Genomic DNA, 13148 nt, shown 5'->3' on the forward strand with positions numbered 1-13148 from the left:
AAATGTTTTTCTGCAGAACTAATAGGGGAAGGAGTGTTGAAAGAGGAAGGTTTGGAAGAGATCAGGTGTGAGGAAAAAACAATCCTTTGGAAGTGGGGTGTGAAAGGAATACCATAGAGCAAACGTGAAAGAATTGCTGCAAATCAGAAGAAAGAAGAGTTGCTTTTGGTCCATTCTATATTTCATAGTTTCAGACTTCGTTTTCTTGAAGATCTGTATTGGAATCTTCCTTGGAGGGGTGGAGGGGATATATTTCGTAACACTTGGAGATATAAAAAATCTCAACCTTCGCAGCTTCTGAGACTCTCTCTAGAATGTGCAAATCAGGAAAGTGATAAGTAAGTGCTGCTATGGGGTGATGATGGCTTGAAAACCTAAAAATACATTGAGGATAATGATGTTGATGTGCAACCTGCAATATTTGGGAAGAGTAAATTTTTATATTTTTCTTCTTAAAACTAATGCAAAAAGATTGTAACTAACTTTCTGAGAAGCCATGATCTAAAAAAGACATCATCTACAGCACAGCTTGATATAATAGAGAGCAACAAAGAGTTCAGGAAAGATAGTGTTTATAGCAACTCAAATCTTTCTGTAGATTTTTGAAATAACGAATGATGTGGGGAGAAAGAATGTGTAAAAGCTAAGAAGTAAATGGACTCATAGAGTCTTATATAGTCTTATATAGTAGATAAAAGTAAAGACACATCATTTCAGGGTGACTGAAGTCCCCCAGCAGGATCAGAGCCTGCAAGCATGATGCTTCCTGTGGTTGAAGTAAGAATGCTTCGGCAGCATCCTCTTGATCGAGTGGCCTGTAGTAAACACCAACCATGAGGTTTCCTTTGTTGGCTTGACCTCTGATTTTTCACCCGTAAGCTCTCAACCTGTTCATCACTGTTTTTCAAACACGGCTCTGTGCAGTCAATCCACTTTTTTTATATAGAGGGCAAACTGTCCCCCCACCACCACCACCTTTCTTCCTTGCCTGTCCCTTCTGAACAGTTTATAGCCATCAACTGCAGTGCTCCAGTCACGTGATTCATCCCACCAAGTTTCAGTGATATTGATTAGCTCACAGCTTTCTAGCTGCACAGTGGCTTCCAACTCCTGTTTGTTATCCATGCTGTGTGCATTGGTATAGAGGCACTTCAGCTGGGCTGTTGACCATGTCACCTTTTTAGAGGAACAAGCCCTAATTCCTTTGCAGCACTTCACAGGTGTTACCCTGTTGGTTCCTAATGCATCAGCAGCCCCTGGCTCTTCTGTGTTGCTCAAAACTCCATCCCCTTCCACCACTGAGTCTAGATTAAAGCCCTACTTGCAAGTCTGGCCATCTTGTTGGCAAAGAGGCTCTTGCCCTGCTTGGTCAGGTGAATCCCGTCAGCTCCCAACAAACCTGGCTTCTCACAGGTAGATCCATGATCATAGAATCAAAACCTTGAGTATGGCACCAGCTACACAGCTAGGCATTGACCTGTTCAATATGATGCATGTTACTTTTGTAACTTGCAAAGATGATTTTTCTGCTTTAAGAGCTTACTACTTACCTAAAAGAATTCTTAAATGGTATTTCAGTTTTCCCAGAGAAAAAATACTGGCTCAATGTAGAAATGATAATACAATCTATTATACTGTTTTATTTAGTGTAAAACACGCTGTCCATTTAAGTACTGTTAATGTTGTTTGGGGAAGCGGTGGCAGGGGTTGTGCCTGGGTTACTAGCTAACTAAAGGGGAAGAATATACTACAACTAACTGTTGTGCTCTGGGACATGTACGCATTGTCCGCTTGTTAATTAATGCTCAAACTGATGTTTTTTGGAAGGTTTTTCTAAAAGGTCATACTGAAATTTTTGGAATTTTTAAAACAAAGATTAAAAATTAGAATCTGTGTGTATTCTCAAATGCATTACATATACTATCTTCCTCGTGCAAAAATGTATTGTTCTTGTTTTAATTCCTGCACTTAATCTACTGTGTCAGTGAGTTTTATGCATATTTCAACTAAATGTAAAGATTTTTTTCCAAATAACTCTTCTCACTTTTTGCATGGAAAGCTCATTTCTGTAGAGAACTCTGAACCGTACTGTAGTTCAGTTTCTGGGTCTCAGCTTTCTCCTGTGATATGAACAGCTGTCAGAATTCAAGTTGTCTGGGCTTTGGCAATGGAAGCAAAGTCAGCTGCCTGTGCCTTTTCACATCTCTTTCGTGAATATTCTGTTTCAGTTCCTCAGTGTCCTGGTGGAAAAGATGTTTAAAGAATTCCCATCTTATGGGATGGACCCATAAAATAATCTGTCCTTAACAATACAGTTATCAACTCCCAAAGTCTCTGGAGAGTGATATAAATAGATTTATTTTAATAAAGTCTTGAGAAGCAGAAATGCAAGTAATTATCCTTTCCCTAAAGAAACCATATTGACTGATCCCTATAATTGAAGGAGAAAAGGCTCTGGGGGATTTTCCACGAACTCAGATTCTCTAACCATGGGAAAACAAAGTACACATCACTTTCATATAATCAGAAAAATCCTATCAGGAGCAGGAGGGAGGAGAAATGGGCGGAATAGTGAACAGATGGTCAGGAGCAGGGCCATACATTTGCCATGTAAAGTTCTAAGTAGAAGATAGGTATACCAAATACATTGTTTTTTCCTGTACTTGTGCAAATTCGAATCTTGGATCAGACATACTTAATGTTACAGAATTAGATTATTATATAATGTAACAAAGTGGAAAAAAAAAGTTCCTTAGTTTGTGGAAATAATTTAATTGCAGAGGTTCTTTGTCATTCTGTCCCAATGGCTTTCTGTCATATTAATTGGTGTTTATCAGGTGGGACTGGACTTCCAGTGTGAAAACTGTTACAGTGAAGTAAATGCATCTTGAAAAGCAATAAAATACATCTCGGGACATATAATGATAAATTCATCAGTAAATTAAGTAAATAATCTGTCTGGTTTCAGCCATAATAATTCATGAGGTTGATCCGCAGTCTTTTAAAGTCCATCAAGTTCAATAATAATGAAATAATTTGGTTCCTGTCCTACTTTTCTCTCACCCCATATAACAGGGAGGGAAAAAAATACGGAAGACTTGTCCACCTTTGCCTGGTTTACCTTATTAGTCAGTGGGTTTCATTCTAAAACTCAAGTTTAGGCAAAACAGCAAAATAGGATCTCTTTGAGAAAATCGTGAAGATTTTCTTCCTCCTCCTCTTCCAAAGATTTCTAAAGAGTATAAATTGAGATCGTTGTGAGACAGATAACTTCTTGGGTTTGCACTGTTTTTTTTCTCACAGAGAGATGGATTATCCTTCACTGAAACGTAATCATAGGCTAAGCTTTAGTCACTGAAGGATGTACTGATGTGCTTTAAGATGTCACTGGTAGGGTAATTATGATATATGACCTCTGTGACACATAACATATTTAAAATTTTGCCATTGCTTTCATTTAGTTTTCAGCTGTATTTCAGACTTGCACAGAGCCACATTTTACAATATATGGACAGGTAAACTCCATCTGCTTGTGCCAACCAGAGTCATTTGATCTTCCTGAAGGGAACAAAGAATAAAATTTAACTGGGTCTCCAACCATAGCTGGTAGCTGCATAGTCACTTCAGGTTGAGATGAGGAGTTTGTAAGATTTCTTCTGTGAGAGAAAGCATGCCAGAAATATTTTCATGTCAAGTAGCTCATTTTAACTACATAGGATGATTTAAAAAAAAAAAAACCAAAAACAACCAAAATGCCCACAAGCAAAAACAAAACAAAAAACCCAAACCAAAAACAAAAGCCACCAACAAACCACACTATAATGCTTGGAAAAAAATATGTTTGGACCTAAAAGGGCAACGAGGCTGGTGAGGGGTCTGGAGAACAAGTCTTCTGAGGAGCGGCTGAGGGAACTGGGGTTGTTTAGCCTGGAGAAAAGGAGGCTGAGGGGAGACCTCATCGCTCTCTACAACTACCTGAAAGGAGGTTGTAGCGAGGTGGGTGTTGGTCTTTTCTCCGAAGTAACAAGTGATAGGACGAGAGGAAATGGCCTCAAGTTGCGGCAGGGGAGGTTTAGATTGGATGTAAGGAAAAATGTCTTTACTGAAAGAGTGGTTAAACATTGGAACAGGCTGCCCAGGGAAGTGGTGGAGTCCCCATCCCTGGAGGTATTTAAAAGACGTGTAGATGAGGCGCTTAGGGACATGGTTTAGTGGGCATGGTGGTGTTGGGTTGACGGTTGGACTCGATGATCTTAGAGGTCTTTTCCAACCTCAATGATTCTATGATTCTAAAAATTGTCAGAAAGTAATGATAATGTGATTAATTAGCTCAATGAATCGGTGAATCTATGGTTTACATGTATTGTAAACCATATTGTTGTTGTATTATAGTAAGCTTCAGTATTTTGGGCAACTTCATCTGTTTTTTTTTCCTGGTGAGTTGCACTTAACTTTCTTGTTACATTTAAGTGTGATTAGATTTCTGCTTAATTGGCTCTGTTTCCTGCTTTTTTAGGGAGATCTCAGCAGGTGAAACATTTCTGAAACATTTCTCTGCATTATTATTCTGCCAGATTTCAGATTTATTAATCTCATGTACTTGTTACAGAACTCTCTTACAGCACTACTGAAAAGGGGATGGGCTAAAAATATATTTATCAGCAGTTCTTTGAGTTGTGACTGGGTTACAAGGCAGGAATTTATATAAGCTTTTTCTGAGCTCTTAGTTCAAAATGCTCTGGAACTGCTTAAACCCTCTGGAAGAGAACCCCATAAAGTAGGGGGGTAAGTAACTGCTAATAAATGAGTTATTTCTCATTCAGTTTTCTCTTCAGTGTATGTATTAAATCAAGGAAAGAAACTGGCTGTTCAGTTGACTAATAGTATACAGAAAATATATGTATATACAAGAAAATAAGACAGGTTCCAGCTCAGTTCAGATTAATCTACAGTTAGTGAAATTACACGTTACTCTCTATATATGCCAATTGTATGAATTACATTAGTCTTTGGTTATTTTGCTCTTTGTTGAAGATTTCTTTCCTGGGCCATTCTAACAATTTGTAAAAATGTATTAAAGTGTATTTCATTATTTTCCAGCGGGGAAAATCTATTTTACCCTTGGTAACTGGGGGCTAAAGCTGTCAAATCTCATGCTATGAGAGGCTGGAAGAATGGTGGGCAAATGAGATAGAAATTTGCTTTAATGCAAGTTGAAGCACTGTGAAGAAATGAACAGTCCACTTAACAATTCATTAGTTCTCTAGCTGAAATTTTCAACCTCTGACAGCTGTGATTTCATTTTCTTAAAGACGCACAAAAGGATCTGTAACGTGTCTCACAGGAACAGCGCTCTCCGTTGTGAAGGGCCCTGCTCACTGTTCAATATTCCATTGCCACACTTACGTGGAAGAGCAAATTTTCCTTGTAACTTCAGATATTCAGTGCTTGATATTTTGTCTAGTTTTCAATGAGTGCAAAATTGGGAGTATGGTGAAATTACATTTGGTAAATATTTGTAGTGATTTCAGGAAATGACTAACACTCCATCTAGTTTATTACACGTAAACTGCTGTTGTGTTGGATAAAAACTTCATGGCGTATTTGTCTCCAGATGTGGTAGGTTTAGATATTTGTGTTTATCCTATTATTTAAAGAGTGGGGATAATTTTCATTTATCCTGCCTTGTGCTAGTGACAGAGTGCCTAAAAGAAGAGGTCAGTGTTTTGTGCAGCTAAGCTAGAGGAATCCTTTATTACTCTGAGCTCCCTTACAGGGACCTGCTGTATCCTCAGGAAGTCAGATAAGTTCTGGGAAAATGTCACTGTACGTGCTCTTTACCTTTCTCCCACCTTTGTTTTTTGTCCAAAGTTCTAGAATTCTCCACTTTCTCTGTCAAGTAATTAAAATATTTTGGAAGAAATTAAGAAAGAAGATTCTGGGAAGTCATTCACATTTTTCAATAACCTCCTTTTTTCTAATTAATATTGCATAGCTACATGGAACCTGTATACTTTCTAGAGTTTGAAAGAACTTGACTGGCAGCATCCTATATGAATTTTCAGAGAACTTCAAGTCCTCTCAGTATGCTTAATATGGTAGAAACTCTAAGAGAATACCCTTTCTTCTAAGAAGATGACAACTAGAAGCTAGTCCTGTTTCTAGTGATACTAATACATTGAATAGAAAATATTTCACTTTTTTAACACTCAGAGTAATGATGAATGTAAAGCTAAGTATGTTTAGAAGTTTAGTTTTCAATTTTTTCAAGCAGCAAGTATGTATTGTCATTGTAGTTCATATACTGGGGTGGGTGGCGGGGAGCAGGGGTTGGAACCAATCTCAGTCAGTGTTGCCATCCATTTCCTTCCTAGGTGGAACCAAAAGCGTTATTATTGACTGGTAAACCTGCAGTTTGAGATTGCAGCTCTCTTAAGACAGCTTGACATCAGACGCTTCCTCAGATAGCCTCCTAGAGTCCAAGTGTAACATTTGAGTACATGGCAAAACCTGTTTTTCTTCAAGCTTTTTATAATGACCGTGAAGAAATTAACACTTTGTATGAGAGGAAACTTGAGTTACAGAGTCACTATTTAGTTTGACCACTTCTATGTATTGTTTTGATAGGGTTACAGACTTGAAGACCGGAAGGAGCCACTAGATTGTCTGATCTGATTTGCCACATGTTACTAGCCAATTTCTTTGAGCTCAAAGCTGGTGTTTGGCTAAGAGGGATCTTCCAAAATATGCTTCAGAACATTAGTTGAGAGCATCATCATGAGATGGCAAATTCACCAGATGGTCAATATTTTGCTTCAATAGTTGGTCGACCCAAGAATTTAAAAAAGCACTTTATTTTGGTTATTCTTTTTTAGGATAGGTGTATGATGCCCAGTCTAGTTGTTGAACTTACATGTGATTTGACCCATCTTGTGCAGAGTGCAAGATTTGTAATTGAAGTCTGAGGAAATGTAACAATATTTCATCCTAACAGATCAGAGTTAAGGTTGCAGAGAACTCTTACTTGGGCATTTCTTCCCAGCTGCTTTAAATTACCAGCACAAAGCAATTTTATTATGCATGATATACATAGCTTGCATCTTTCTCTTGCTGCAGGGAATAACATGCACGTTTTACATCTGGCAGTTTTAAAATAAAGATTAAGATCATTCCTACTCCAAAGTGACAAAGGACCTCATTAATTTTTAGCAGATAACGTTTGTTGTGTGCAACGTGTACATTATTAACTCTTTGCAAATTGCTGTTTTGAGTAATTGCAGTTGTTTACCTCCAATAGTAAGCTGAACAGCAGAAGGCCATTTGTGGGCAGCAGATGTGTCTTCAGGGCAAAACATTTAAAGAACTTCAAAAAATAAACTTATCTGGTAGCTGATAGTACTACTTAATATCTTGACAGATAAACTATATAGATACAACAGTCTCCTGAACTCCTCTGTTGTTAACCAACAGATTCAGGCTGTCATAACAAAAAAGACTATGACAAAGCTGAATGTATTGATGATACTAAGATAAAAGAAACCTATAGACCAGCAATATAATTAGAGAGTTCCTTGGAAGGAAAACAGAAAATGATCCAGTCTGGTGTTTGGGAAACTTACACACAACAGCCAATCTTACTTAGCAAGATATCTTTATAAATAAAATTTCTTTGTGCCTTTGATAATATTCAGATTTTTATTTCCCTCTAGAATCTTTCAGATGAGTACTGCTATTCTGTTGTATAAAATTATCTTCTCATTGAGCTCCCTTGTCACATCTCAGTTGCAATATTGCTATTATCTCCCTTACCAATACAAGCTTTCATCCTCTCATGAAAGCACAGCATTTCACTTAGAGTGCTTGAGGACTGATTCCCCTACCACTTTTGTTTCACCCTGTTGAGAAGTTTCTTACAATAGACTTGCATTACACAAAGGGATACAGCCCCAGGGGTTTTTTGTACCTTTGCATGGGAAAAGGTACAAGCTGCTTGCTGTAGTCGAGGAATATCACTTAATTTGTGATTTAGATATTACACAGTTTACTGACTGAGGAAATCATCTGCTGTATGGGAGGAACTTGAAACTTTAATACATAAGTACATCAAGGGGGTTTTTTAGAACAACTTGGGAAAGGCCTCAGAAAAATGCAAAGGACTTTTTTTTTTCTCATCGCATCAACACTTTGAGAAACAAAGCAAATCCTGCTTTTAAACTGCAGTACTGGGTTTTGTTTTCTTCTTTTTTTCCCCAATGAGTGGTCATTGTCCTGGCCTTCAGGAATTATTACCTTGTTTGTGAATATTATTATAGATCCCATATCTATACCCCATCTGCCTTTCCCCCTTCTTGAGATCTTTCAGATATGATTTTTGCATTGAGAGGAACAAGATGAGTTCCTTTTTAAATGCCATGCTCATCCAAAAGGAAGGGAGAAAAGAGGCTGAAGTATAGTGTGCACCTTCTGCAAATGCTGAGAGGGAGAATTTTCCAGCCTCACGCAGCAGGGAGCAAGTTTGCCACGTTAGAATGTGTATGTAGAATGACTTGTAGAACTCCAGGCATTTGTGAGTAACCTTTCTATATATGTGAACGCTTACTACTTCAAAGCTACATTTTTCAGTTGGAAGACTCACGAAATACTGTGAAAGATGATGTAAGAATCCAGTCTCTACATTTAGAAATCAACCAGGAATAGCTCTTGTCCACATCTCCACTCACAGTGCAAGAGACACTTGTATTTTAAACTGTAGGAAGAGGATCACAAAGATGCTTTAATTGTATTTTATACTTTACTATTCAATTGCATGTTCCTGTAATTCACAGACTTTCCTGGTTTTGGCTGTACATACCGTACTGCCATCTGTCATACTGATGAGAACATGAAGTTTTGAGATGGCTTGCCGGCGTGTTTTTGACCTACACAATATACTGCATTTGTAAAATACTATTGTTAAAATTTGCAAAACAACCTTCTTGTACCATTGTCAGCTCATGATTTCATATTCTATAACATGATCTCAAAATGTGGGGGATTCTTTGAGCGATTAATCAGGTGCACTTGAAAAAAAGTTGTCTTGTTCTCCAGGGCGCCTCTATCTTTAAATGAAATGTGATAGTCTATGCAGTTGTGAGAGAATCTTCAAAAGTCTGCCTGAGTATAACTGAAATAGCGCTTTGTCTGAGATTTCAGATAATCTTAAAGTAGCGGGGGGGAGCAGAATGGCCCCGTTCATTTTACTGTGTGCTAACTCTAGTGCTAGAGTTCTGCTGCTTAGAAGTGAGGCAAGAAGGAAGCAGTGGTACCGGGTCACTAGATAACACTAGTTCCAATAAGGTGCAGTTGAGACAAAATTAGGGTATCGGAAATGAAGAACTGAACTTGAAAGGTGTGGAAGGTAGGTACATTGAGTGCATTTGAAAAATATGGGGGCTATAAATAGGGAACGGTTAGCCTTTTTTTTCCCCAGAAGATCAAAGGATTTAACTTTCAAAAGTTTGGCAATCATTTTAGTGTGCAACAGTAAGCAGCTACGGTCATACAGTATTTGTATACAGTCATTGTCTTTCTCCTGCTGCTATAGCTCCTATTAAAAGTGATAAATAACTTTAAATTGGTTCTGACATTTTAAAAGTAACTGAATTATAATTGGTTTCAGCCATAGTTTTACACATGGCTTATTAAAATAGTATCAGGTGTTTTATAAAACCAACAGCATCCCATTAATAGAACAAAGTTCCAAGTACATTAATAGCTACCTTAAGAAAATTTTATTAAGATAGCCACAATAAAAGAGAACTGAATTAGGTATTGAAGCCTCTCAGAGTGCTTTAAGGGGTGACTGAAGTTATTTCTGTACATCTAAGTCTTCCTCTGCCTGTATGTTTTGCTGAATTAAACAGAGTAACTGCAGATGGTAGTGAAGATGGATAGGTCCAAGCTGCATTATGTACTCCAAGTGACAGATTCCAGTGCTTGAGTGGGACTGGATTTATTCTGATGTCATAGATAGAGGTCAATGATCAAATCTGAATGTATGCTTGAAATCCTTAATGCCTTTTCCAACATTTGCTTTATTCTGTACCCATTCTTACGACTATTAATGTTTACTATGTGGCAAGGTATTCACCTAAAATACAAAAGGTACACGTGGCTCTCAAGCAGGAGACTGATAAAAGAAGCTTAGGAAAATAATGGTGCTATTTTTTTTTTCTTTTTTTAAGAGATCACTCAAAATCTAGATATCCTGCAGTTGACCCAGAAACCTAGAGATGTTTTTTGGCAGTGCACTGTGAGTTAAGTGCTATAGTTTCTTCCGGTTTCTGATGCCTTTTATTTTTTTGTGCTTGGAAATCACCTATGCACTGTAACGAAAAGCTAGCCAACTGCTTCTTCCACCTAGAAGCTATATCATGATTTTAAATCAGGGGAAGACATCGATGTTTGCTTTTATTGTCCTCTTATAATAACATTATGTGAAAGATGGCATTTGTTGCACAGGCTGTTCTTTCTCTGGTGATCACATTCCTGTGACTTGTAACATCCCTATCAGTCTTCATAAACTCTAAATGTAAAGTCTTATTTCAAGTCAAGCAGATTGAATTTTGTTGTAATTTAAAGCATTTTCCTATTACCCTCTTACTACTGTAAACAAGCACTTTTGTAAAACATTTGCATAGCTGGGATATGTTTCACTGCGACATATGGAGCTACAGTACTAAAATTAAATGCACTCTAGTAGCAAGTAATAATGAGTACTTGGTAGGAATGCTCTCCCTGCCCCATGTTTAACTGGTGTGGTACTTGTCACGGTGTGCTGGTTGTGTAATTTACACATCCCTTCATTACTGCTTCTGTCACTTCCTTACTCTCCTCTTCTTGCTGCAGTAATTCTCACTTCATATATTGTGACAGCTGGCATTGGATCCTGCAAACTTAAAATTGGACAACAGTAATCATAATCAATAGCTTATCTAAAATTTCAATTGACAAGCATGTAGCAAATCTTCTTTAGCAAGTATACATAGTGTATCATGTAGATGAGTAGCTTGTTTTTGATAAATGAACTACCTCCGTCATCCTCCATACAATTCAGTTTAATCTATGCATTGTACAGATTAATGTCACTGTCTTCCTTCAGGGCTCATTTTGTAGATGGAGAAAAGAAGCAGGCTAGATTTATATAAACTTATTTGAGAAAAATCACTGAAAGGATTGAAGGAGTTTTATCTGTATTTCAGTAGGAGTAGCTGGAGAGAAGTAGAATAATAGCTTGGCTTCATAGACCGGCTGCTTTTCTGCAACATGTATGTGGTAGGAGGAAGAGCCTGGGGCAGGCTGCAGAGCTAGCAGTTGGCTCCTGCTGCGTTGCCTTTTCTCCTTCCCAAGAGTGGGAATAGCTTCTGTATTCTGAGAAGCGGAGGGAGGGAACTGTCTGCTGCAAACCTGTTGCTCCATCTAAAGATGTAATGTTTGAAGAAGTGTGGTGTGAACTTGAACATTTCAGAGTTCAGGCAGTGTCATTCTTAGATACTGAGTTCTTACTGTCCACATGAAAAATACTAATACGTTACAGCACTTACTTATAATTCCATTGGGTTAAGAGATACGCAGCACAAAACTTGCTGCCTATGGGCCAAACCAAATTTGGCTGCGTTACTGTTCTTGTATACTGTCTGAAATACAATTCTCTTACAGCTGGTGTGGAGTATGTTGGGTTATGATAATTATATTTAAAATAATATTTGGGGAAAGCAAAGCCTTTTGAAAACTCTAAACCTTACCGTTTTAAAAAATAGCTGAATAAAAATTTCCAGTAAACTGAAATTGCACATGGGGTTACGCGAAAATCAGTGGGAATTTTGACCTTCCTCTTCCTCCAAAGGGAGGGGAGGAAGAGGATCAAAATTTTACATTTAATAACCGAATTTGTCATGAGCATGTTTTTGTTTTGGTTTACAGATCAACCATGGATTTGGAATATTCCTTACACAAACGCCCCTGATACACATGGGAATATGTGGGTTCCATCGTGAACTGTGTGTTTCCAGTATTCTGTGACGTTTCACTTACTGACACTGAGCCCGCCACGCTGCTTGCAAGACTGCTTATTTCTGTTTTTTAAGCTATAATGTCTGCGATAATGGCTAATTTGTAGTTGAAAGAAACATTAAAATGTTGATGATGGGGAGATTCTTGGAGAATCTATAGCCATATTACTATAAATGAACCTGCATTTTTAAATACCTTTTTATATGTTTTTTCCTTACTGTGGTTCCTAATATGCTTTTCGAGATTAAAACAAGTGTAGACTTTTCTCAGAGATTCTCTCTGCGTTTTTAGCTGTAATGAATTTAAAATTTACTGTTCTGCAAGACTGTCAGTTGGCCCCAGTAGCTGGAATAAAAGTTATTGTATGTAACATTTAAATAAAAATAAAGTCAATCTTGTTTATATAGACTTTGTTCCATCTTCTTCTAAGCATGTACATTTCAAATTGGATTGAAACTTTGCTTTGCAATTATCACTTCTAATGCAAGCTCTAATATTTGGTGGTTTGGCTTCTTGCAGTATTTGGCTTCTTGTCAGTTGTTTCCTAATCCTCTTGGTTTTTTGCCCCCTTGCAAGCACCCAAGTACAGTCCAAAACACTAAACAGAAGTGGATGGGCTTGGGTGCTGAAGAGTAGTCTTAAATAGTGCCGTGGGATGTATGAACAACTGGTCCTGCAGCCTGCAAATCTTGTAGTATAGTGTGGTACTTCATTCAGAATTCCCCCTGGATCCCAAATAATCTGACTGGGTAGCTGTTCCAGTGCTACCTCGTTCATTTTGCAGTGTCATTCCCCAAGATGGTTTGGAGTACACTGGGAGTGCACTACCTCCTAGTGTTCATCTAATGGCTATCCCTGTTTCATTCAAAAATTACCACAGAAAAGGTGTGTGTTTAGGAAATCATCATGGCATCTGGCTAGCAAGGAGAAGTTTTCTTTCATTTTCCTACACCATCATAGACCAATCCATAGAGAAACTATGGAGTACTGCTGCTTTTCCATCTTTCATATCCTTTCCCTGTTGTTCTACCCTGTCTAGTTACTCTGGTGCAGTTATCAGATGGTCTTTCAAATCAAAAAGGTTATGGCTTTGAGTT

At 37.8% G+C, this 13148-nt stretch overlaps 1 protein-coding gene across 1 annotated transcript in view; it reads left to right on the forward strand.

Annotated features, from left to right (window-relative positions):
* TDP1 (tyrosyl-DNA phosphodiesterase 1) overlaps nucleotides 1-12455 on the forward strand; it is a 52310-nt gene extending 39855 nt beyond the window's left edge. The window contains exon 16 of the mRNA XM_076345262.1: nucleotides 11962-12455. Within this exon, the coding sequence (XP_076201377.1) occupies nucleotides 11962-12035 (74 nt within the window). The 3' untranslated portion in view covers nucleotides 12036-12455. The remainder of the gene's footprint in view (nucleotides 1-11961) is intronic.
* The last annotated feature ends 693 nt before the right edge of the window (nucleotides 12456-13148 follow it).

This window comes from Aptenodytes patagonicus, chromosome 7 (genome assembly GCF_965638725.1).
Source record: "Aptenodytes patagonicus chromosome 7, bAptPat1.pri.cur, whole genome shotgun sequence".
Classification (NCBI taxonomy): domain Eukaryota; kingdom Metazoa; phylum Chordata; class Aves; order Sphenisciformes; family Spheniscidae; genus Aptenodytes; species Aptenodytes patagonicus.